This window comes from Polistes fuscatus, unplaced genomic scaffold (genome assembly GCF_010416935.1).
Source record: "Polistes fuscatus isolate 324 unplaced genomic scaffold, CU_Pfus_HIC Scaffold2, whole genome shotgun sequence".
NCBI classification, from domain to species: Eukaryota; Metazoa; Arthropoda; class Insecta; order Hymenoptera; family Vespidae; genus Polistes; species Polistes fuscatus.
Window position 1 is genome coordinate 7335445 of NW_025113096.1, and position 23698 is coordinate 7359142.

Genomic DNA, 23698 nt, shown 5'->3' on the forward strand with positions numbered 1-23698 from the left:
GATATCGTTAATTTGTACAAATCGCGTTAGAGATTAGAAACATTATTCTTTAAATGTAGATTTTCTTTTTTCTTTTTTTTAAATAAGAAAATCTTGTTAAAGTCACACCTGGTGTATACAGTTTTTTACCGGGGGGTTGCGTGACACGTAGGGGTTGACAGTGTAAGCTTTTTCCAAACTGTGCTAACATTTTCTTCGTTTTCTTTATCTCTTTCCGCCTGTCTTTTTCTTATTCTCCTTCTTTGGTGGATAGACAGCTGAACAGGCAGAGAACGCGTCCATCCGTTCGTCGTAGTCATCGTAGTTGTTGGCATGAGTTCGTGGGCAGTGATAAGAGAGGGTAAAAAGAGGCGGTTATTTTCCCAGGCGGAGGTAGAACGGAAACGACTGCGTAGTCCCTTTCTCTCTCTCTCTCTCTCTTTCTTTTTTTCTCTCTATTTCTCTCTTTATATCTTTCTCGCTCTTTTTTTCTTTTGTATTATATGTGGTTGGCAGCCCTAGCTAGCAACTCTATACACGCTTCCATTTTATGCGGGTTTTATCGTTTATAATAATACCATGTCTCCGTTGGCGGCCCACTTGGTTTGACGAAGACAGGGAAGGTAACGGTGAAGCTCGTGGTTTATGCTAATGAGTCTCAAACGGTGATTAGGCTCGCGTAACGTGGCACTTTTAACGCGTGTTTAGTATTGACGTGTATTTGAATATGTATATTTAAATATGAATGCATGCACAATTGTTAGATATGTTTAAATTAATGATTTATATTATTGTTCTTTTTTCGTTTAGTTTTAATAATTAAATTGGTTGATTAGATGAAATAAAATATTCAATTATTTCGTATCAATCGATAAATATGTATATTTAAAAAATATGTAATTATCATATTTTGAAATAGGTCCTTTGTAAAAAATTTTTTTTACAAATTTCTTTCTTTAGTCTATTGTTTTATGGTTGAAAGATAAAAGACAAGCATAAAACGAGCCACGCCTTCGAAAATAAGGGACAGTTTGTGGGAGGAGTCATATTCCGAGGAAGTGCCGCACGCCATGGGAAAGGTACGGCGCCATGATTGATTAGATGCGAACGATTAGGGAAAAACTATGTTGTTAGAAGTATGCTACTCGAGAAAGGCTCGAGTAGTATCTTTCAAGAGATAAGAAAAGGGTTGTAAGTTTGAAAACTAAAGTGTTGTTTTTATTCTCTTTAGGAATTTTCTTATTTTTCTTTTTCGATAATTTCCTTAATGATCTTTCCGGTAATCGTAATTAAGAGATCGTATTTTTTTTTATTTATTTTTTTTTTTAAGGACTTCTATTGTTTGTTGAGCATAGTTTTGTATTTTAGAATAATATGGATATGTGTAAGTTGTTAGTAAGTATTTGTGTGTGTTTATGTAAAAGGAAGAGAGAAAGAGAAAAAGGAAAAAAGAGTAGATCGTGTCCCTGAGGAATCAAAGCCGCCCCGGAAAACGCCCCCAATACTTGTACGGTTATCTACGTGTGTCAGACGTGTATGGCTTGTCAAAACACATTAGAAATCGTTCTGCGTGTTCTTTTCATTCACTCTAGCAAACTGTTCTTTTACTCTTTAAGGATGTCGATGCATTTCACGATAATATCGATACAACCATAAACGTCTACTTCTCGAGTGCACGCTCTTGTTAGTCGAATTTACGAGCTATGAAATTTCTAGATAATTTATTTACTTCTCTTTTACTTCCCTAGATTTGAGAACTTTTTTCATTTGAATAATGGAAGATCAATTTTATCCTTTTCAATTTTATTATATATCCAAAAATGTATTGCTAAATTTTGGTTATTTTTATTGAGTTCGAGTTATTAGAAATAAATGATACTAGTGATTTCAATTAATTTATATTAGTTTAGAAAGGAGAGAGGGAAGATCGAAGAAAGATGAGAATCACTGAGGGTAAATCGAGACAGGAGTAACTAACTGCCATGCGATATTTTATGGGTTCCATAAAGAAACATTCGTTTTGTTCCGCGTGTTAGAAAGAGGTGATCGATTTTGTGGAACGATTAATAATAAGGAGAACGTTGATCGTTTCGATATCGAACTCAAAGGAAAATCAAATTGTCTTTTCTTTCCTCTTCTTCTTTTCTTTTTGTAACGACAGTATCCTAATTACACTTTAGAGAAATAATATTTTTTATTTTTTTTTTTACTGTAGTTCTTTCATTATAATAATTAAATAGCCAGATTTTTTAAAAATGTAATTTGTGTACAATTAATTAGAGCCATATGTGTTCAATGAAACAAATATTGTGCTTGCAATTTGATGATTTTTTAATTGATTTTTAATTATTGAAAATATCACATTAATTTCAATTTCACCTGATGCAATTAATTGATGATTCGACATTTCATATATATGACGATAAATGAGAATTTATAACAAATGTTTATTATAATTGATTATATTTTTTGTCGAATGTGAAAACATTGTAATATTTTTTTGTTCTTTTGTCTCTACTGAATAAAGGAAAAAAAAACAAAAATATTTCTTCGCACGACGACGAACGAAAGATGTACGACCCACAATATAGCATTCATAATTCGACGTAAAAAAACATTGTCATAAAATAATAGGGCGACAAATATTTGTCGTTACCCTCTTGAGCTGTCTGACGACTGATTGTGAATGTGGTGGTGGTGGTTGGTCGGATGGTCGGTTAACTGGATGGTCGTGGTAAGCTCTTGGGTTTTGGACTTCTCTTACTTTTACCCAGATATACTTACAGATGGAAATGAAAAAAAAGAAACAGAAATGGAGAAAGAGAAAGCCAGATTCTATAGCTTAGGAAGATTAGCTTTGTTTCAACTAATTCCATTGGGATTCCCTAGAAAAATGCACAATTTGTGGCTAGGAAAGATGAACGACTAGTCCCTATGTGAAATTAACCACATTACCGGAAAAAGTATAAAATGTCGGTGACGTCTTCTCAGATATTACGATTTATTCATCTTCTTTCTGTCTTTATTCCGGGAAAATAAAAAAAAAACAAAAACTGAAAAAGTAAATGTATCACAGAACTTGTTAATTATTTTGATCAAAACTTACTGATCATTTTTTAATCGACCATCGTGACTTATACATATTAAGTTATTTTCTTTTTTTATTATTTTCCTACCTACACGTTCAGATCGTTATTATTGTTTATTTTATTTAATCGATCGCGAGAAAGCTCAGGGAAAATGAAATTGTCTTCTAGTAAAATTTCACCGAGCTTGTTTTTTTATCTTGCAGTCTTTTGATTGGGGAAGGCTCGTTTTGCTCGTCTGGAGGACAACGACACCGTGTTACGATAATGACCAGAGAGACTAATTGTTATGGTTTCGACGACTTGACCACCCCCTCCCTCCCTCTTTCCTTCTCTCACTCTCTTTTTTTTGCTTTCCTACCTTGCCGAGAAATAACGTTCCGTGAATACTGGACAAAACTTGTTTAACGAGAATCACGTATACTTAAACAAATTTAAAAAATGAGAACGATAAATGATTTCCGTTTGTGAATATGTGCTTCGTATTTTTTCTAATAACAGTTTTTTTTCGATGCAATAATTAAACAATTTTCGTTTTCTCAAAAGAACAAAAATGATTTCGAAATCGATTGATTTTTTAAAAAACAAGAGAAAGATTTATTATTATATTTATTAATTTTTATCTTTTCTTTTATTATATATATAGATTTATTATTTATGCTTTAGAAACAATTCATTTGTTTATTCGATCACGTTTCTTCCGATTCTTTCTTTTTCTCTTTCGTTTAAAAAATTTTGTTCTTAACAAACGTAGATTTTGTTATCGCCCTGGGCCAGGAGTCCGGCAGCAAAACCGGATGTCCGCCCGCGCAGGATGTGACGTCAGACGTGTTGCCAACAAGGCTAGCACGTAAAACCTACCCGTCGTCTTCCTGCACACTGCAAACATTTTTCCTCTATGTACGCCTCTCTTTATTCCATTTCGTTTCTTTCTTTTCTTTTTATTATTCCTGAAACATGACATTATTAATTTTCATTGTTTTTTTTTCTTCTTTATTTTAATTAGGATTAAACATATTATTCAAAATGAAACATTGCACACACGCATGCACAAAAAGCTCTAAAATGATTTGAAACATTGATTATTATTTTTTTTAATTTCGAAAGCTAATTATTTTTAAATTATAAGAAAGCTATTAGGCTTGTGTAATTTTAGAATATAAAAAAAAAAATACTTGAAAATATTCTTTACGAAAATGGGCAATGGATTTATTCTGAAAATCATTTAAGGAGTTTTTACCTACTTAAGAACTTTTGGCCCACCTGGGAACGTTTGATTCATCTTGTGTTTTTTTTTTAAATATATAAAATACATATTTACATAGATATATAGGTTTTATTTGTATTGTTGATTTGAAGAAAAATGGAAGTAACACTTTCAGTACTTGTTGGTTTCTTCTCAAGAAGATTTTTAAAGGACCTCATCTCATTTTAAAGGACCATCATCGTGGAAAAAGTGTTAAACCTTTCTTATATACAAACACGAGAAATTTTATTTAAAGGAGATCAGAAAGGTATATGGAGGGTGATTCTGGAAATTGAGATAGGTTACTGTTTTTTTTTAAGTAAAAGTAGAAAAAATGATAAAGCAAAAAATCATATGGCATAATACAATTTAACTTCTTATGATCTTATTTTTTGCGGACGCAACAATGTACCTACCAGGTGTAATTGCACTTTTTTTTTAATGCAATTCAATTTTGTTGCGTTTCAAATATCAAATATCTCGTTAAATATTTACTTTTCGATGACTTTGAGTTAATATTTTTATACACAAAATAATCAAAGGGATTGATCGGTTAAAAATGAAAAAATTAGATTGTTCCTAAAAGCACTCTCTATAGAATACTTACAAAGAAGGATCGGTCAAAAAAGTATACAAATAGGAAGAGGACTCGCTCTGATTTTTTCGTTCTCAGAATTTAAAGGGACTATTATTTGTTTGGAGTGTCCGTCGTGTAGTTTTTGGTGTCGTTTCGACACGAGGTCAACGTCAAAAAGCCACTGAAATAACAGGGACATTTTGATGAGATGAAAAGTCAAATTTCTTCTAAACGAAATCTCATGAACTGTGTTGACGGAACTGAACAATAACTGTTTGTGGTTTCTGTTTATTTATTTACATTTTTTTCGTTAGTATGATTATAAAGAAAATAACGATTCGTTTGGAATTAGTTGCTAAAAAGATTGATTTGTTCATTTTGTTCTCTTAAGTAAAAGTTAAACTCGATCACCAACGCATCCCACGATAATGTAACTATAAATCCACGTTAGATTAAACGTACGTGTCATTACGATGTTTCTTAAAAGATTATGTTAGTAATAGAATAATAATAACTGATTCATTAAACTTTATCGCTAGGAAATGCTTTCATTAGTTTATAAAAAAGAACACGTTTACACGAATAAATCAGAAGAGTGATTTTCATCACGGTCATGAACGTTTCTTATGATTTATGATCAATATTCCAAAGTGCAGGAAAAATCACATAGATCATTCCGGTATTACCCTTCTCCTTTCTTTTTTTTTCATCGCTTCTCTTTTTTTTCTTTGGATATAATTTTTGTGACATTTAATGGGAACGGAGAGGAAACGTAAATTTATGTGAAATATTGTAATAAGCAGGGATAGTGACTAATAAGGAGTTACGTTTCAACGATCCAGCTGTGCCGAATTGTTGAATTGTCGAAATCTCAAGAGTCTTCTACGAGTTAATATACCCACTATGCTGTACACGTGAATATTTATTAGCTTTACGTACCGTTCACGACCTTAGACCCACCGACGACTGATTTACTGCTCAACTTTTTCGAAATATAACCGAGCCTCTCTTCTCTCTCTCTTTTTTCTTTTATTTCTACTTATTTTTTTTTACTCTTTCATCTACGAGTCGAAATGAAGTTACGCACGACTAAGAAAATGGATCGATATATAGATGGAACTTCGTGGTTGCTTAGGAATAAGAGATCAAACTCTAATTTACTTTCTTTCTTTTTCTATATATTTCTTCGTTTCTGGAAAGGTTGAGTTCGGTGATTCTTCACGTCAAAATTCGAAATCGAGGAATTTACAATTATTGGTGTGGTCCCATAGAAAATTGGAACGAGAGAATCGTATTTCAAGATCGATTAACTTTATCGAGAACAAAATTAGAGAGAGGAAAATAGAGATAGGAATTATTTAATATTATTTATCAACGTATAATCGGAATATAAATTTGTTTCCTTTTATTATACTTAATTCACATAATTTTCACATTTATGAAACTCTCGAAAATATTGACTTCGATCGAGCTAAGAGGAAAAAAAAAATAAAAACCAAACTGTAAATAAATTTTTAGAGTTAGTAATAATGAACGGATAATGTGAAATAAGTGTTAAGTATGAAGATGGATTCTTCATTAAAGTGGTGTTATTAAGAGGCACCTAAAGGGCACCTAAGGGGCCTTTAACATTTCGTCACAGTCATTGACGAAGTGTCGGTAGATTAGGAGCGTGCAAAGAGCGAATCATTGTCGGCATTTTTCAAAGTTTACCGAAGGCACGCGCACAAACGATGCGCCACAGGGGTGAGATACCGGAGGGTTGGGGGTAAGACGGGACAAAAAATGGGACGATATAGGAGACGGACGATTTACCAGAGACACATAAGAAAACGCCTACTTTGGAGACGAAACTTTTAATCGTTGGTGATATGATTTGGTCTGGTTTGGAAAATTAATTAGTTTGGAAGATTATTGTAAAAGGGAGTGTTTAGGTTTAAAATAAAAAATACAAAAAAAGATAGAGAGAGAAATTTACCCGTATTCAGTCTGAATATTTTTTAATAGGATTTTTTAACAAAATATTAGATGCAATAATTGATAAAAAAAAGAAACTCTTGCGGCTAATTATTTTTCTTTCATTTCTTAGTTTATAGAAAATTTTTCGAACAAGCATCTGTCTTGCTCTTTCTCTCTCCCTCTCCCTCTTCCTCTTTTTCTGGTTTATTTTTCGTCAATAATTTTTGTTATTATTTAGTAAGTTTAGTGAAAAGTATCTGAACGTGTCTAGCCTGCTTCGGATAACGACAGCTCGTTAATAATTTTACGAGAGGATACAACGAGGTGGCGCTTAAATTGCAGAGAAAGAATTTGAGAGAAGACAAAAAAGAACCCATACATATATATGTATAGATATATGTTAGGGTATATTCCTTTCTAAAATGTCCTGCACACACTCACACACACACACACATAGAATGCGATTTATCCTCTTCTCGTCTAATGCCACGCTGTCTGTGTTTGGTAGTTTCGCGGCTTGAGACGGGTGAACTGTGTCAAAGAGAACTAGAAAAAGAAATTAAGAAAGAATGAAAGAGAGAAAAAGTCAAGGAGAACCAAAAGGAATCTTTCTACGTATCTATAAGCTTTCACAGCAGGGATTCTCGAAAAAAACGATTTGTCTTTTTGAGTGTATTTTTATTTTTTATATTTCTCGAAACACGAGTCAAGATGTTACTTCTCAGGAATGATTAGTGCAATTTACAATTTAATTTTAAAAGAAATAATATTATACAAATACCGAAAATATAGAGACAGGAACAAATATATATTTCGATATTTTCCAGATAAAAAGTAGGGGCGTAGTTTTCTTAGGAAATCTAAAAAGAAAAGGAATCCCCTTTGTCGATATTTTCTTGTAAAATTTGAGGTTTGTAAAGGAAGAAAAGTAAATAAAGGACGACAAGGTAGGATAGGACGAAAGGTAGGAAGCGAGAATATAATCGAGAAAAAAATATCCACAAAGAGGAAGAAATGGCAAATATCCTTGGCACGTTCGGGGTATTGGTGTGACGCTTCCGGTTTGGTTTATGACACTCTCCTTCTCACCTGGTCGGCATTGTTTCTTTCACCAAAGCGTCGTTAATGACCCAACCGCATATTCGCTCTCTCACTCTTCCCCGCTCTTTCTCTATTTCTTTCGCTTTTTTCTTTCTTCTTTTTTGTCGAGCCGCTTTTAATATTTACTTTCCTTCCTCGGAATATCCTCTACACGTAGGATCGTACCTATAAAGACCTGGACCACACTTTGTATGTATATATAGGTATGTATAAATTTTGGTCTTTTCTTTTCTTTCTCTATTATCTTCCTTTATTCTGTCACAAATCTCTACACTTTTTTATTAGTGTTGTGTCTATATATCTCGCAACACCCTAAAACTAGAGTGTCATATTAAATACAATGATATCTTTTATTCGTATTACACCCTAAATGAATCCTTTCTTTTCTTTTCTTTTCTTAATATCAGCACAAATTGCGATGGTAATGAGATAATAATTTAGAATTAACTACACGACAAAAATGGGAATAAAACTCTCTTTATAGTTCATTTATTATTTCTCATTTATTTATTAATTTGTTCTTTTTATTATATAATAATTTGATAATACCTATCGTTGGTACAATCAAACGATAAGTCAAAATGATCAAATTTGGTTGCCAATAATTAGCGTAGAAATTGAATAGAACGTTTTCTGTAAATCATAACATAGTAGTTGGTTTATAATAAAAGACGAGAAGATAAAAGAGAGTAGAGTCTTTATGAGATAAATAAGGGTTACTGACCCCCTTGCATTCTCTTATGTCTTTCTCTCTTTCTTTCTGTTTCTTTTACATGCATACATATACAGTACAGTTCAACATAAACGTTTCATCTCGCTTACTCTTTTCTGTTCTTTTCTCGCACGTTGCGAGTTTCTCTCTGTTTCTCTCTTTCTTTCACTCTCTCTGTTTCTCTCTCTCTCTTTCTCTTTTTCTTTCTCTTTCGTAAACTGTTAATTCCGTGAGGCGAGTATCTGCTGATCGATATATTATTTCTTCATTTAAAACTCTTTCTTTTTTTAACACTGAACTGTATATATATATATACATACAATACATCATGAAGAGTCACACTCGTTCAATGTCGACGTCGATTAATCATTTATACTTGTATGCATTCGGTGATTTCTCAGCAAGCAAATATTTTATTCCGATACTTTGAAAAGATCTATTTCTTTTATAGTATCGAGAACAGAAAGATCGATAGAGATAAACGATGATCTTCGATCTCTAACGTTTTTTATTTCCATTCTTCGTTCATAAAAAGAAAGGAAAGAAGCTACAGGTGGACGTTTGCTTACTGTTAAAAAAACACGACAAAATGAAGAAAAAAAAAAGTCAGAAAGAGAGATTAATAAAAAAACGAAAATGATATGCCTTTACGCAAGTATTTTCTTTTATTACCTATTAACTTCATAATTTACTGCCTTTTTAGTTTCACCCTAGATCAGGTTCAGATTTTCGAAGACTCTCAATAATCTCGAATTATCTTTCTATTTCAAAATGTCGTTTTATTTTATACTATTAAAATACTTTACTAGATGTTTTGTAAATAATTCGTTTGACGTTGCTTCCCTTTTTTTTTTATTTGTTAAATAATCGTTTGATTTGAAAATTGCTGTTTTTATAACACAATTTATATAATTCATTGATAAATATGTTAAATAAATACGAAAATATACTTTCAAGGAATAATTTATTCGAGGTTGCAGGTTTTTCTTTAAATCATTGTTTTGAATGAAAATTGTTGGATTTTTAAGTTAATTTGTATATATACTCTTGTGTCTCTTTTTCTCTCTTTCTTGTCTCTTTTTATATTTTATTATAAATTTCACGATAACATGTATCTGATCTATGTATCGAAATATGTTCGACTTATAGTCGATATATTTGTTAAAAGAGAGTGGAGAGGAAAGGAGAAAGAAAGTCGAACGAAGGGGAAAGAAACTGTACCGTTCAAAGGTCGAGATTAGATCAGCATGGTCGACAGCATATGTCTGTCCTTCGTCTTTCCTTCTTCTTTTCTTCTTCTTCTTCTCTTCTTCTTCTTCTTATTTTTCATTTTATTTGATATTTTCTTGGTTTTCTTCTGCATCGCTGTGTTGTCGTCTTCGTCTTCTTAACTCTCGGTGAAATTTCCACTGATCCTCTTATTTTCATCTTTTTTCATTTCTCCGTTCTCTTTGTTGTTCCTTCGAAACATCGCAAAGAGCTATATCATTATTCGATAAAAACATTTCCAATTGTTTAATTAGGATCGTTAATTAGATTATTTACAATCGACACTTAAATTCAACGAGTTTAATCAAGTTCAAGATGTACTCGTTAACACGATTATAGATTTGTATTTTAATAATAGTTTATATTTCGTTCGAATTAATTGCATAATCATTAATAATTATTTAATTAAGTATATTATTTTCTTATTAATATTGTTATCATACTTTTGTGTATTTGTTAAAAGCAATTTTTTGTTTCGATTTCTTATTATTTCTTTTCGTTCTTTGTTCCTTTCAAATTCTCATATCCTAACCATTTTCATTCTATAGTATTTCGCACGCGCGGATGTAAGAAACACGTTTCATAGTCGCGTGCCATTTCGTATCAGCTTATCACGGTTATCAAGATATTATTATCATACTGGAATAACTCCAGTATGAGCTCACAATGAGAGAAAATTCATCAGTTGGTTCATCTTTCACAGAAAAATGTATTTCTACGCATTACTATTTATTTTTTATATTTATAATATATTTTTTTAAATTTAATTTATATTTAAGTTCAAATTAAACGTTTATATATGTACATATAAAATAAAAATTTATTGAGCGTTCTTAATAAACACGTCTTCGATCGTTTGCTTGATTAGAAAAAAAACAATATTGTCTTAGGATAAGGGCGATAATATTTCGTGGCAAAAAATGGAAAGGAAAAAAAATAAGAAGAACCAGACAGTCCATGATCTTTTGCATTTTGGGATGCACGTGACCCACGAAGGTCGAGAAATAGTGACGTCGTATTCCTAAAAAGCAGAAATGTAAGCACCATGGTTTCGGATGTACACCCTCACTCTTTCTTTCTCTAAGGTGTGTTTGTACATTTTATGACGGTAACACAGGCTATCCCACATACACAAACATCTTTGAGCTCGTGCCCTTCTTTCTCTACATATCATCGAAGGAACCTTCCACATGGCAAACAAGAGTTCTCCCTTTCAAATTTCCTTTCTGTTTTTACTTTTTTTTCTTCTCTCATCGGTTGGTTTTCTTTTCTCTCTCCTTTTTCTCTTTTCTGTGCATTCTTTCTCATTTTTTTCTTTTTTCTTTTGTAAAAAAAAGTTTATAATTATGAAATATCTGTGCATCAATATAATTATTGGAATTTTAGAATCGATGATTAACTGATTAAAAATTTAAATAAAAAGTAATAATTCGATAAATCTAATAAATTTAACAAATTCTATTTTAAGAAAGATAGGAAAGATGAATGAGCATATCTCAAAGATCAGAAAATCGTGTCTGAGAAAATCAAAACTTATTAAACTGGCAACAATTGGAGAAGTAACAGATTAGGTGGTATCTTGCGCGTGGTATGAATGGGCCGACTCGTGATTATACTATCTTCTATTACTACTCGCTTGGTCGAGCTATCATAGTCATTCCTCTTGTAGTAGACCAGCAATCGTAACATTCGTACACACCGCGACAACGTTATTGCGTTTACACGCAAACTGATTGCGGTAGCATCTCCTGTTAAGAGTCAGTTAGCTAATCTTCACGCTAGCTTAATTTAAATACGTTAATGATTAGTTTAAAAGATAATTACAATCAAACGATGACAAGTAATTATGAGTTTACATTGCAATCACTTCCTCAACACTGTTAATGTAATTTTTGATTCCAATTTGATTCGAAATAGGCTAATGACGTATTTCAGGGACGTAATGAAATATTTTATGTAACTGTGTTGATGATGGTTTCTTTTTTTTTTGGTTGAAATATATTTTAGTGATTATTAAATTTTATTAGAAAAAAAAATAGAAATAAAATAAAAGTATCGAAAGATGTGTGCGCGTATTTGTCGGGTTTTTTCGTATCGTGTTACAGTTGTCTATTAACGTGGACGGATGAAAGTTACATCGTATCAAAATACGATACAAAGATACGCTAATGAACCAATCGGTCACTTGTCGGTTTTTAGTTGTCACACAATACTTTAAATATTTTCAAAAATATATAAAAAATTTATCAACTTTGCACTGGTGATCAATTTTTTTCTTTTTTACGCTTCCCCCGTCCTCCCAATTGTAGTCTTTGTTATTTGTACAGTGGGGCATTCGACAGGTTAAGTTAGCAGTTACGAAAAGCATATGGATGCTATTCCCAGTTAAGTAACATCATTTTAAAATATTTCGATTTGGGTAACTACAGCAAAGTATAAAATACTCCTGCTAATGATGTTTTTATTGTTACGTGGCAAGTGACATGACTTTCGAAACTTATTTCAGGTGAAGAATTCCTCATTAGCATTTTCGTTTTGAAGAATAGGTTTTAACTGTGACGAAATATAAGTAAACAAATAACTAATTGCCTTTCTATTTCTGGAATGCATTTATACCTAATGGTGACCGAAGCAAACAAAGGGTCATTTAAGTCTCAAGCAATAAATATTTTTAATGCTTTGCCTAAATAGCATTTTTCATTCTATACAATGCTATTATGTAAATGCTAATAACTTTTCATACATTTTTGAAAACTATATAATGCTCAGATATGTATGGGGGGGGGGAAGTATATATAATATTAAAGAAAAGTATTATAAGAAAAATATATACAATATTAGAAAGAAAGTGTGTATTTTAGTTAAAGAAAAGTATATATAATATTAAAATAATTCGAATATTTCTCTCTCATATTTCGCTCAAAAACACGAAACTATATAAATATTATTTGCTAGGAATTTGATACAATGCTTGCCTTTCATACATTAACGGTAACTTATCAACGAAAATGGATTTTGAAGAAATATATTGAAATTTCCAATTTACTACCCTACTCTTGCTTATTGAAACTTAATATTACTCATATTTTTCTTATGGACAGAAAGAATCTAATCTACTAATCCGATATATAAAAAGAAAACAGAAAACGGAACGCTTTGAAATAGAATAAGATTAATCGTTTGGCTACCACGGATCTCTTTCGCGCTCTTCAGATTTCGTTTTGAAAAATGCTAGCGCATTTCGTCGATACAGACAACTGATAGTGCGCTCCTAGATTGTCGATCCATAATTAACGAAGCGCAATCGCGATCAATGGCTTTTTTTGACATTTAATCGACAGAGTAGTCTAACGCTACTCAAATATTTTCGATTGTGTTTTTTGAAAACCCTCCGGTAGCCAAATAATTAAATAATAAAATATTGGTGTAAATAGTATAATGTTTTTTTATCTATTGTTGACCGTGAAACGTTAGCGTGTTTATCAAAATACTGAATTAGACTATGTCACAAAGTATTAGAAAGTTGAAATAAACGAAAATAAGCAAACAAACGTTGTTCTTAAGATATTATTTTCATCAGATTACTATACTTTTCTTTATCTTCGGTTCTTTCTTCCTTATTGTTACAACTGTTTTATAAGAACACCTGGTCCTCTTATCAGAATAGAAAAGGTAGAAAGGTAGGTAACTACAATGCTTTTCCCTGTTCACGTTAGTACAACTTTTGTGTCTTTTCTAGTTCTTTATTGTTTCACTCATAAACAAATTTTATTTCGCTTTTTATTTAATTAAGATTAACATTAGAGTGGAAAAGAAAACATGTTTGTATTAAAAATATAAATAATTAAAAAGAATGTTTATATTATTTGTGAATAACAAATTTTTCTTTATATAATTCAAAATTTGATGATAAGTCGTATATTGGATGATGATTATCGAGACATTTTCTAACGTGGATCGAGAATTAGGAGAGAGGACGAGAGGTCGAGATAAAGAAGCTATTCAATCTCTGAAAATCTCGTCGTAAACGGCATCGATCCATACCGCGCGTCTTGTTTGTGCTTCTATATATATATATATATATTGCGTATAACAGAGAGTGTTTTTGTGGGGGCCTTAAAGAGATAACGGCAACCTCTGCCCTCTATGTACAAAACTTCTTCCGCTCGTTCAGTAACTTTAAAACTCGTTCTTTGCTACCGTTTCGTGCCATCACCTTTTTTCTCCTATTTATTTTGACAAGAAAAAAAAAAAGAGAAAAAATTAATTTATATATTACAAATATTTAATTATTGTTTGTCAATCGTAACAATAATCATAAATTAATAATATGAAGGTATATATATGAAATAGATTAAAGTTGTTATAATAGAAATAATTAAATTAGAAAGAAAGATTGGTAAATAATAAAATTGAAAAAACCCATTTGAATATTCTATTTATTTAATGTTGGGTAAAATCATATTGCAACAATTTTTTAACAAAAATAATTATTATATTTTATGACGGTTTTAAAGTGAATTCCAAATAATTCTGGATTAGCTAGCAGGGTCTTATAAAAAGAAGTTTTATCGTTCTGGGGATTAGTAATGAAAAAAGATGAGCATTTTAGAAGTTGAATTATTTTCAAAAATTTTTTTATTATTTATTCAATATGTCTCTCTTTCTCTTCTTTTTTTAACTTATTATTAAATTTCGTTGCAGTCGTGTCACGGTTGCAATACACGTTTATCATATTAATTAATTGTTATTTATTTGGTTTTGCAAAAATCTTCAACTCATACGATGAGAAACGCCCTATACATATAATTGTATTGTAAGTACTTATTTACATCGGAATTCATAAATAGTATTTAAATAATATCATTTTTTTTCTACATTTGAAATTCATTTATATGATAGCAATTATGGTTCATGCAACTTTGATTCGAAATTAATTAGCATTGTTGATCGGTAAAATTATCGATGAATATTCGAAATTTCTCAAGATAGGTACTTATTATTTAGTAATTATTTCTCAAAAGATAATGCAAAAGAAGCAGTTTATTAAAAAACATTTATTTATAGACAATTGATTGTCAAAAATGAAAATTTCACAAAATTAGCCACTGTAATCGTGCTCTTTTGTAGAATAATCGCTGTTGCGTTTATTTCTCCTAATGCTTTCTTCACAATAATGAGAAAGAAAAAGTGAGAGAGAAAATATGATCATTCTCAGAGAATGAGAGGAAAAGATCATTTTCAGTGGATGCGCAAGTGTCCATAGCTGACGCGTATATTTTCTTCATCGAATGATTAATCGGGGTCGCGGCTCGGCATCTTCTTGTCGGTTTTAAACCAACAATGGACTCTCCAGTAAGATAAAGAACCGATGTAAATTTCACTGTTTGGGTTACGAACTTTTCTTAATACATATATATATATACCACATTTTGTATTCAATTTATTATTTCATATGTATATTTAGATATTTAATACGTGCAGGTATAGGTAATTTGTGATAGACAAATATAAACATTTTTATAAATAAATTTGTAATTTTTTCAAATATATGATCCTCGTAAATAAAGATAGGTATAGGTAAACGTAGGTATAGGTAATTTGTGATAGACAAGTATAAACATTTGTATAAATAAATTTGTAATTTTTTCAAATATATGATCCTCGTAAATAAATTAAATATGTAAAATGAACAATTATAGAATAATCTTGTATGCATGGGAAATCCATAACATTATTTATAAAAATAATATAAATAATATATACGTATAAATACGTAAATAAATAGATACTTAAATTAATGGCTCTGTAAAAAAAACACGCTCGCATTATCCAATGGTATGATTCGTACTTGGATCTTTTACTAAAAAATATGTTTTTTGATAGAATTCGTCTCAAACCACCGTATGGGTGGAGATAATCTCACCGAGCCTGACCTCTCCAATTCGATTAGGTAATGTCAATAAGGTCGACTCAATGTTAAACGATTGAAACATCGATACAACACGTAACTATCAATTTCATTTGAATAAAATAATTTATTAAAAAAATTAATAATAAGAAACAAAAAATCATTCTCGTTCCATCAATGTCAAATAATTATGAAAGAAAACAAAAATTAATTATATGACTTATTTTATTTCAAAAATTATCTCTTGTTATACGAGATTTTCAAGTCATTCGATTGAGAAAGAGTGCAATTCGACATTAGGATCATTGACGTGGCCTATGCTCGGTGGTCCTGCCATAACTTGACCCTTGATGATTAAAAATAATATTTTTATCAACGAGAAGAGAGAGAAAACAAAAAAAGAGAGAGAAGGAGAATCGTTTGCTAAACGTTCGTTCGTGTTCATATTACATTTTACTTCTTCTCTTTTCTCTCTTTCTATCTCTGTCTTTCTCTCTCTCTCTCTCTCTCTCTCTCTCTCTCTCTCTTTCACATACACACACACGCGCTTGCGCACACACAAATATGCACGTACATATTTGTTTTTATACGTGTGATTATGTCCACTTATTCGCAATGGTACAAGTGCGTGAGTGCGTGAGTGTCATCATTGGTAGAACACAGAGCAAAAGGGAGAAAGAAAGAGTGAGAGACAGAGAAAGAGATAAGGCAACCCGTGGTTATTTTTGTAACATACCGGATAGCAACAGTTTCTCTGTGTCAACCCTGATGTGTCCACTCGTTTGAACGAACTTTTTTTATTAATTTATTTCTATACCCCTTCTCAGTTATAATAAATATATACACCTACACATGACATTATTTCTACAGTTGACTTTGAAAAACGTTAACGTTTTTTTAATGTTTACCTATAATTCTTTTTCTTATTTTATCATATCTGAAGTGAATGTCGTCGAGTAAACATTGTTTTGATAATCGTTCTTTAAATTATTGGTATTTTTATATTTTATATGAATTATTTATTCCATTCTTTGATAACGATTAAAAATGCAGTATTTATATGAGTATGAATCTTATTCATTGTTAAACAATTTCTGATATATATATTTATATATAAAATTAGTTACGAAAATATATTATAATCAGATTTTATAAGATCGGTTATATTGGTCTGTATTAGTTGATTTCGTGCATGGAACGATGGAGCACAACTCTCAGACGGTGAGAGAAGCCGTCGTGGAGGATGTAAGTCTCGAAACTGAAGGAGGTAGTTTAACGATAAAAGACGAGATGGTTAATCAAGGAATTCTTCAACAACAACGAAAACAACAGCAAGAGATTGGGTTTATTGTCAAACAGGAAGGCGGGGATGATGTGGGCGTGCTAGAGGCGGGTCACTCAGAAATCGAAAATGGCGTCATGCTAGAACCAACCGGAACAGAAGTGATCGCCTTGAGTGTTTCTACCACTCATCAGGATGATCGGAATTCTAATTATACCCTTCATCAACTTAGTTATCAAGAAGATCATATTATTCATGAAAGGTAAATATGCTGATCAAATTTGTTTTATATTTTTAATCAACAAATAGATGATTTTATTTTATTTAGAATATTCTTATTGATTTATATTACACATGGATTTCCTTTTATTCGCGCTTTGATTTATTGAAAGAAATCTCGTAAAAATTGCAAGAAAGAAACACGAGTGGAATTACATCGATATCAGCATGAGTTACGTTTCATAAGTGTACTAAATAGATAAAGCTCGATGGTCATATCGATAAAGAATCCGTTTTATCGGAGAATCGATGAGTACGAAGAAACGATCGAGACTGATCATCGTTGTGATCTATGAAAATCATTTTCATATTATCGATATTTCGAGCTCGGAATAAATTCTATTTCGAATTTGCTGTTAGATTTCGTAACTTTGTATTCATTTCTTAATTATTAATTATCGATTTATAATGAAGAAAAAGAAATTAATAAATTTTATAGATATAAACATAAATGTATATTAGGAATTAATATAAATATTAATTGATTAATTTTTTACGCGAAGATTCTTTTAAAAAGTAATTTACTTATTTTCAACCCTTATATAATAAAATATAGAGGCTATTTAGAAGAGGGTTCGCCACGATTTGGGGGCGGTGACATTGAAGAGAAGGAGGAGCAGGAACAACAGCAACGAGTCGCTCACTCCCACCACCAACGTCACCACCACCACCACCACCATCATCACCTCCACCAACATCAACAGGCGCAAGAGCAGCAGCAACAGCAAACGCAGTACGTTCAGCTCGGGCAAAGCGAAGCCCCAATTCCCGAAGGAGGGGATAGCCGGCATTCAACGGAGGTCTCCGTCCCTAGTGAAGGAACTCGTACTGCCAGTCACATGCCTCACTCCACGATGCATCGTTACGGTGGAGAAACGCTTTCACCGAGTGCTACGGATCATCCCCATCATCATCATCATCATCATCATCATCATCAACAACAACAGCAACAACAACAGCAACAGCAGCAACAACAACAACAGCAACAGCAGCAGCAGCAGCAGCAACAGCAGCAACAACAACAACAGCACCATCATCAATTATCCGAAATTCATCAGCAACAACAACAACACGGTTCTCATCGTCATTTGGAAGATCAACAACAACACCATCAGGAAAACGAGGAAGAAGTTGATAGAGTCGGTGGTATTTCGAGAAGTGCGCGGGATTTTAGTCTGGGTGTGCTTTTTCCAAATCTCGGTTCTAACGGTACTGGTGCCAATAATGGAAATGGTAACGCTACGTCTCATCATCTTCATCAGCAACAACAGCAACATCATCATCACGCGAGTGCTCATCATATGGAGGATGTACTACCGAACGATCCCTATCTTCAACATCAAATTCGTGCAGGAGGCGCTGTAACGAATGCGAGTGGTGGGGTTACCGATGGTAATTCGCCGCCGATTAGGACGAGAGGCTCGCCAGGTTCCAGTCGTAGTCCACACGAGGATCATCTTTCTTCGCCACATCGACACTCCTCGTCTGATGGACCTAGTGCCTTCAGTCCGGCTGATCAAGGAAGATTACAATCTTTCACGCATCTTACTGCAATGCAGCCTCCCACCTCTGTACAAGCTAATCACGGTAACCTTCAGGATACCGATCGTGTTACTGATCAACTTTACATGGAATCTCTCTACAGTCATCACACAGCTCCTACTGGACATCATCATCAAGAACACGATCATGGATCATCAACGCCACATTCACCGGGTGGTAGCCTCTCGAGGTAAGTCTAGCCATTAAATATTTTAAACTTTCCAATTTCTTTAATTTTTTTTCTATGTATTTTTCTTCTCTTATGGTTAACCGTCGCTTCGGACGACTCGATATAATCGGCAATGTGAGTCATCGGGTTCGTTGACGCCAGTTCTTTTTTCCTCGATACGAAAGTGTCTGGATGATTTGAATCAAAAGAAATATTGCTTAAGAAGTCCGAGGGAATAATGACTAAGGACGATGCCTGATTTATGGCTCATTAATACTAATGTTACTTTCAAATTCTTTTATACATTTATAGATATTTTTTTCTTTCACATTGTTTGCATTATTTTCTAACAAAAAGGATCCCTCCTCGTCTCTTTCTTTCTCGATTTTTTGATTTTATCTTTCGTAAGATTTGATCGGACAAATAAACGGAGAAAAAATATACCACAGGGACAGTTTAATTTCTCTTTTGTCGCAACGTCGTGGGCGATCGTTTAAAAGTGTTCAGTATGATTAAAGCTCACGTTGGTTAGGGTATTGAGTAAGTATCATGTATACACATACGTGTATATACTATATATACGTGTGTGTATAAAGCTGTGCAAGTATTACGACGTTTACCGAACGCAAAAATATTTATATACCGACTGAAGGGCTTGCTGGAAATATAACCGATCGAAAAGGGTCTTATGTGATGTAGCCGATACGAAGCCGCAAACAAAGTAAAACCAAAGATGTAAAACTATATGGCTACTTCGTCCTAGGATAACAATTCTTATAAAAGCTTAGAAAGACCTCATCGTATTCTGTTTGTTGATTCACAATGGACACAAGCCTCTCTGTCTTTCTATTTATATTTTCGTACTTATCATTTGGTTATTTTCAAAATAAAATGCACAAAAATTCTTATAAAACATACTATCCATTTTTTGTCGTCAGTTTTTTTTTTTTCAAAATATGTTCTTCGGTGCTGGTTATCGGTAAATATATATAAATATTATTTCAATTTTGAGAAAATGTATTATTTAGATTGTATGGTAGATTGAGTTAGTATCAAAAAGGATCGTAGATGTTATAACTAATTAGAAATTTATTGAACCTTTTTGCACACCGGTGACTTTCATTTTCATTTGATTTTACCACTCTAACTTTGATATAAGAATCCGATAAGAAAGTTTATCGACTGATCTTAATGATTTGCCGATTGTATCGCATGTCTCCCCTTTTGATTCTTAGAAAAGAAATAGAGAGAAGAAAAGAGACCGGACGACCGTGATCATTTTCATCAGACTACCATACAGAAAGACGTATATGTATAATACTTATTTTATATACATTATATATATTTGTTCGTCTTCGTGCTATTTGATTCATTCATTCAACATACTTCGTTTATATGACTGACTGGTCCACCATTTTTGAATTTGACTATTACAACCAAGTAATCATTATGGTATTTCAAATGAATCACTTTATTTTAAAATGATTCTCTTTCTCAAGGATTTTATATATATATACGTATATCCAAGAGTATATTGAATATCTCGGTAACAAAAGCATCATATTAATATATGATTCAGTCTCCTGAAAGAACAAAGTCTTCGATAAACATCAAAGTCTAACTTGTTGAATATATGGGTCACAACAGAACGAGACGATCGGTTGTGCCTCTCTTCGAGAGATGTTTGCTGTGATTCATCGCAAAGTGTATAATCCGCCGCTGGCCAACAATGTCTTGCTTACTGGGAATTCTAATATATTTAATATATATATTAGATATATGTGGATATATTTTTTTACATAAATATATTCAAGCTGAATCATAAATTTAATATGCTTTTATTAACGAAAAATTGAACTTACTTAAATATATGTATCATTAAAAATTTGAATCCGTTCATTATTCATCGCTATCCAAAAACATTAGAGAAAAATATTGTATTTGACATTTATTTGAATAACAATAGAGAAAACGGGACAGATAAACTTTATTTTTGTACTATAACAGGAAAAAAGAGATGCGGGTTCTAGGTAGCCAGAAAATTGAAAATAATAATGACCAGTCATTTATGGCTTTGCATGTGGCCATTCTTAAGGGCACGTGCCAGTGGCGGAAATGGCACGAGTTGAAAGCGCGCGTGCGTGAAGTCGAACATCTTATTTCCCTTTATGTTGAATTTTATTTCTTTTCAAACGATACTTCCCTTTAAAGCTTATCTTTTCTTCTCTTGTTCTTTTTATGTAGTTTGAAGTTAGGTTTCGATCTGATTCAATTTATCTTGATACAATGAAAAAAAAAACAACAGAGAATACATTTGTACAGTTTATATTTATTTATGATTTTTTTTTTTCAATTTATTCACTAACTTTTACATATAAATACTTTTTTTATTTATTTTATTTATATATATATATATGTATATACTTACGTTTGAATTTACGCCCGCGAATGTACGTTTTTATTAATTTAAAAAAAAATAAGAACAAATATTTAAAAAAAATTATCTTTTACTATTATTTATAAATAAATATTCTATAGAAAGATAAATATATATATATATATATGTATACATAAGATATTCGACACGTTGAAATTATCGATAGGTTCGATTGTAACCTCCACCTCCACCTCCACCTCCACCTCCACCTCTACTACCACAATGTACGACATCCCTCTTTCCTCCTTTTCCTCTGGCCGACCTTGCATTCTCTGTATCGTGTCAGACGAAGAGGATGCGCACGGTAAAACGAAGAAAAAGAGGCGATGAGAGGATACGAGAGGAAAAGAGAATAGTGTTAATGATGTTTGTTTGGTGTATGGGAGTAGTGGGAGAAGCTTGGTTAACGATGATAGGGGCAGGAAGATGGTTGAGTAGGGTGTTGTAGCTTTGTGTTAGTGGCGTTTAGAGAGGGGGAGGCTCGAGTAGAGGGGAAAGAACGGCTGGTAGTCGGTGGTGATACTCAAAGGGAGAGCCGCCAGAGAGAGAAAGAGAGAGAAACTGAGAGAAGGAGAGAGAGATAGGTTGAGCGGGAGGAAAGAAAATGAGAAAAAGAGAGACAGGCAGAAGAACGGAAAAGAAAGAAAGAGAGAGAGAGAGAGAGAGAGAGAGGAAGAGAGAGCTAGTGAGTGAGTAAGAGTGAGTAAGAGTCAGAAGAGTATACCGCAGGAGGAGAAATCCTGACCACCTTCTTCTTCGAGGTCCTCCAACGTCATTGTAGCGACGTTTCGTGCTACACACCAGGTTAGATTCCGCTCAGTTCTTGTCCACTCGTCGAGTGATACAGGAGGAACGTTTATCCTATCATTTCTACGTTCGCATAAGCTATTTTCTTTGATTTTTTCTTTTCCTTTGTTTTTCTACTTCTTTCTTGGGTATATATTTATATATATATATATATATCGATTGTATTTATTTTGATCGGCTACCCCTTTGATCCAGAGAATTTCTTTCCTTCCTTCTATTTTGTGTTTATTTATTTTTTCTTTACGATCCCTTTTTCTTTTCTTCATTTTCCTTATTACTTCTCGTGATAGTGAAAGAGAAAAAAAAAGAGGGAAGAAGATAGAGAAGCAATACACGTCATTTATGTTCGTCGATGGAAAATGCAGTGAGTCCTATTTTTTTGCGCGAATTTTATTTATTTATTCAAGAATCATTAACTTTTTATTTATTTTATCATTATCTTTTCAGTCGTATATATATATATGTTTACACATATTTCGAATGGTATATATATAAGTTTGTTTTGTTTTATGTTGAGAGTTAAAAGTATAATTAAACGTTCGTTAATCTCGCGAAAGCTTTCTTTCGAGATCGTTTAAAATAGACGCGATAAATCAGTATCTGCATGGAATTGGCGCGAATTCGCGTTAAAACGATTACGATTAATTATAATTAATCGCGTGATACGTTCATGGTAAATAGATCGATAATTTCGTTCGGATCGTTTCGATTGTTTTCTTTTATTTTTTAAAATGTTTTTTCGTCTTCTTCATTGGATTCATCGATCAAGTGTCTTTCAAATATTTCTTGAAATTTTCTTTCCGAATCTCTTGGATATTCATGAAAACATCGTAACTATATTATAACGATAAAGGTTGCGACAATATCGCGATCGTAAACAAGCTCCTGGAGTAATCTATTACAGTTCTGAAAAATTTACCAAAATTAAAAACGAATGATAGGCTAATCAAAGTAAACATTTAATAATTCGTGGAAAAATAAGTACCTTTTAGACAGCTTTGTTTAATGAATTTTAATTAATTATCGTATCAATTCATGAATCTCTAATGTATCGACGATATGCTAATAACTTTTTTTTTAAAAAAAAAAAAAAAATAAAAAAGAATATGTCTACCAATTGAAATTTTTTATTTATACTTGTACATATTTATACATTTATGCATTCAAATTTATGTGCCCTTAATACCAATGTTTATCACATGTTTCAAATATTATCGATCCTATTTGATTTTCTATGTTTTCTTTCTTATATTTGTTACACGACCGGAAACGTTTAGTGAAGCAGGCAACCATCGATCGAATGCTTGCTTCTTTCTGAGCTTCCTAATCGTTATCGAAACTG

The 23698-nt window shown here is 32.2% G+C and overlaps 1 protein-coding gene across 2 annotated transcripts in view; it reads left to right on the plus strand.

Moving 5' to 3' along the window:
- LOC122516502 (box A-binding factor-like) overlaps positions 1-23698 on the plus strand; it is a 51290-nt gene that overhangs the window by 9732 nt on the left and 17860 nt on the right. For both annotated transcript variants that reach the window (XM_043634364.1, XM_043634365.1), the window contains exons 2-3: positions 17021-17384; positions 17958-19133. In XM_043634364.1, coding sequence (XP_043490299.1) covers positions 17041-17384; positions 17958-19133 — 1520 coding nt within the window. In that variant the 5' untranslated portion in view covers positions 17021-17040. The remainder of the gene's footprint in view (positions 1-17020; positions 17385-17957; positions 19134-23698) is intronic.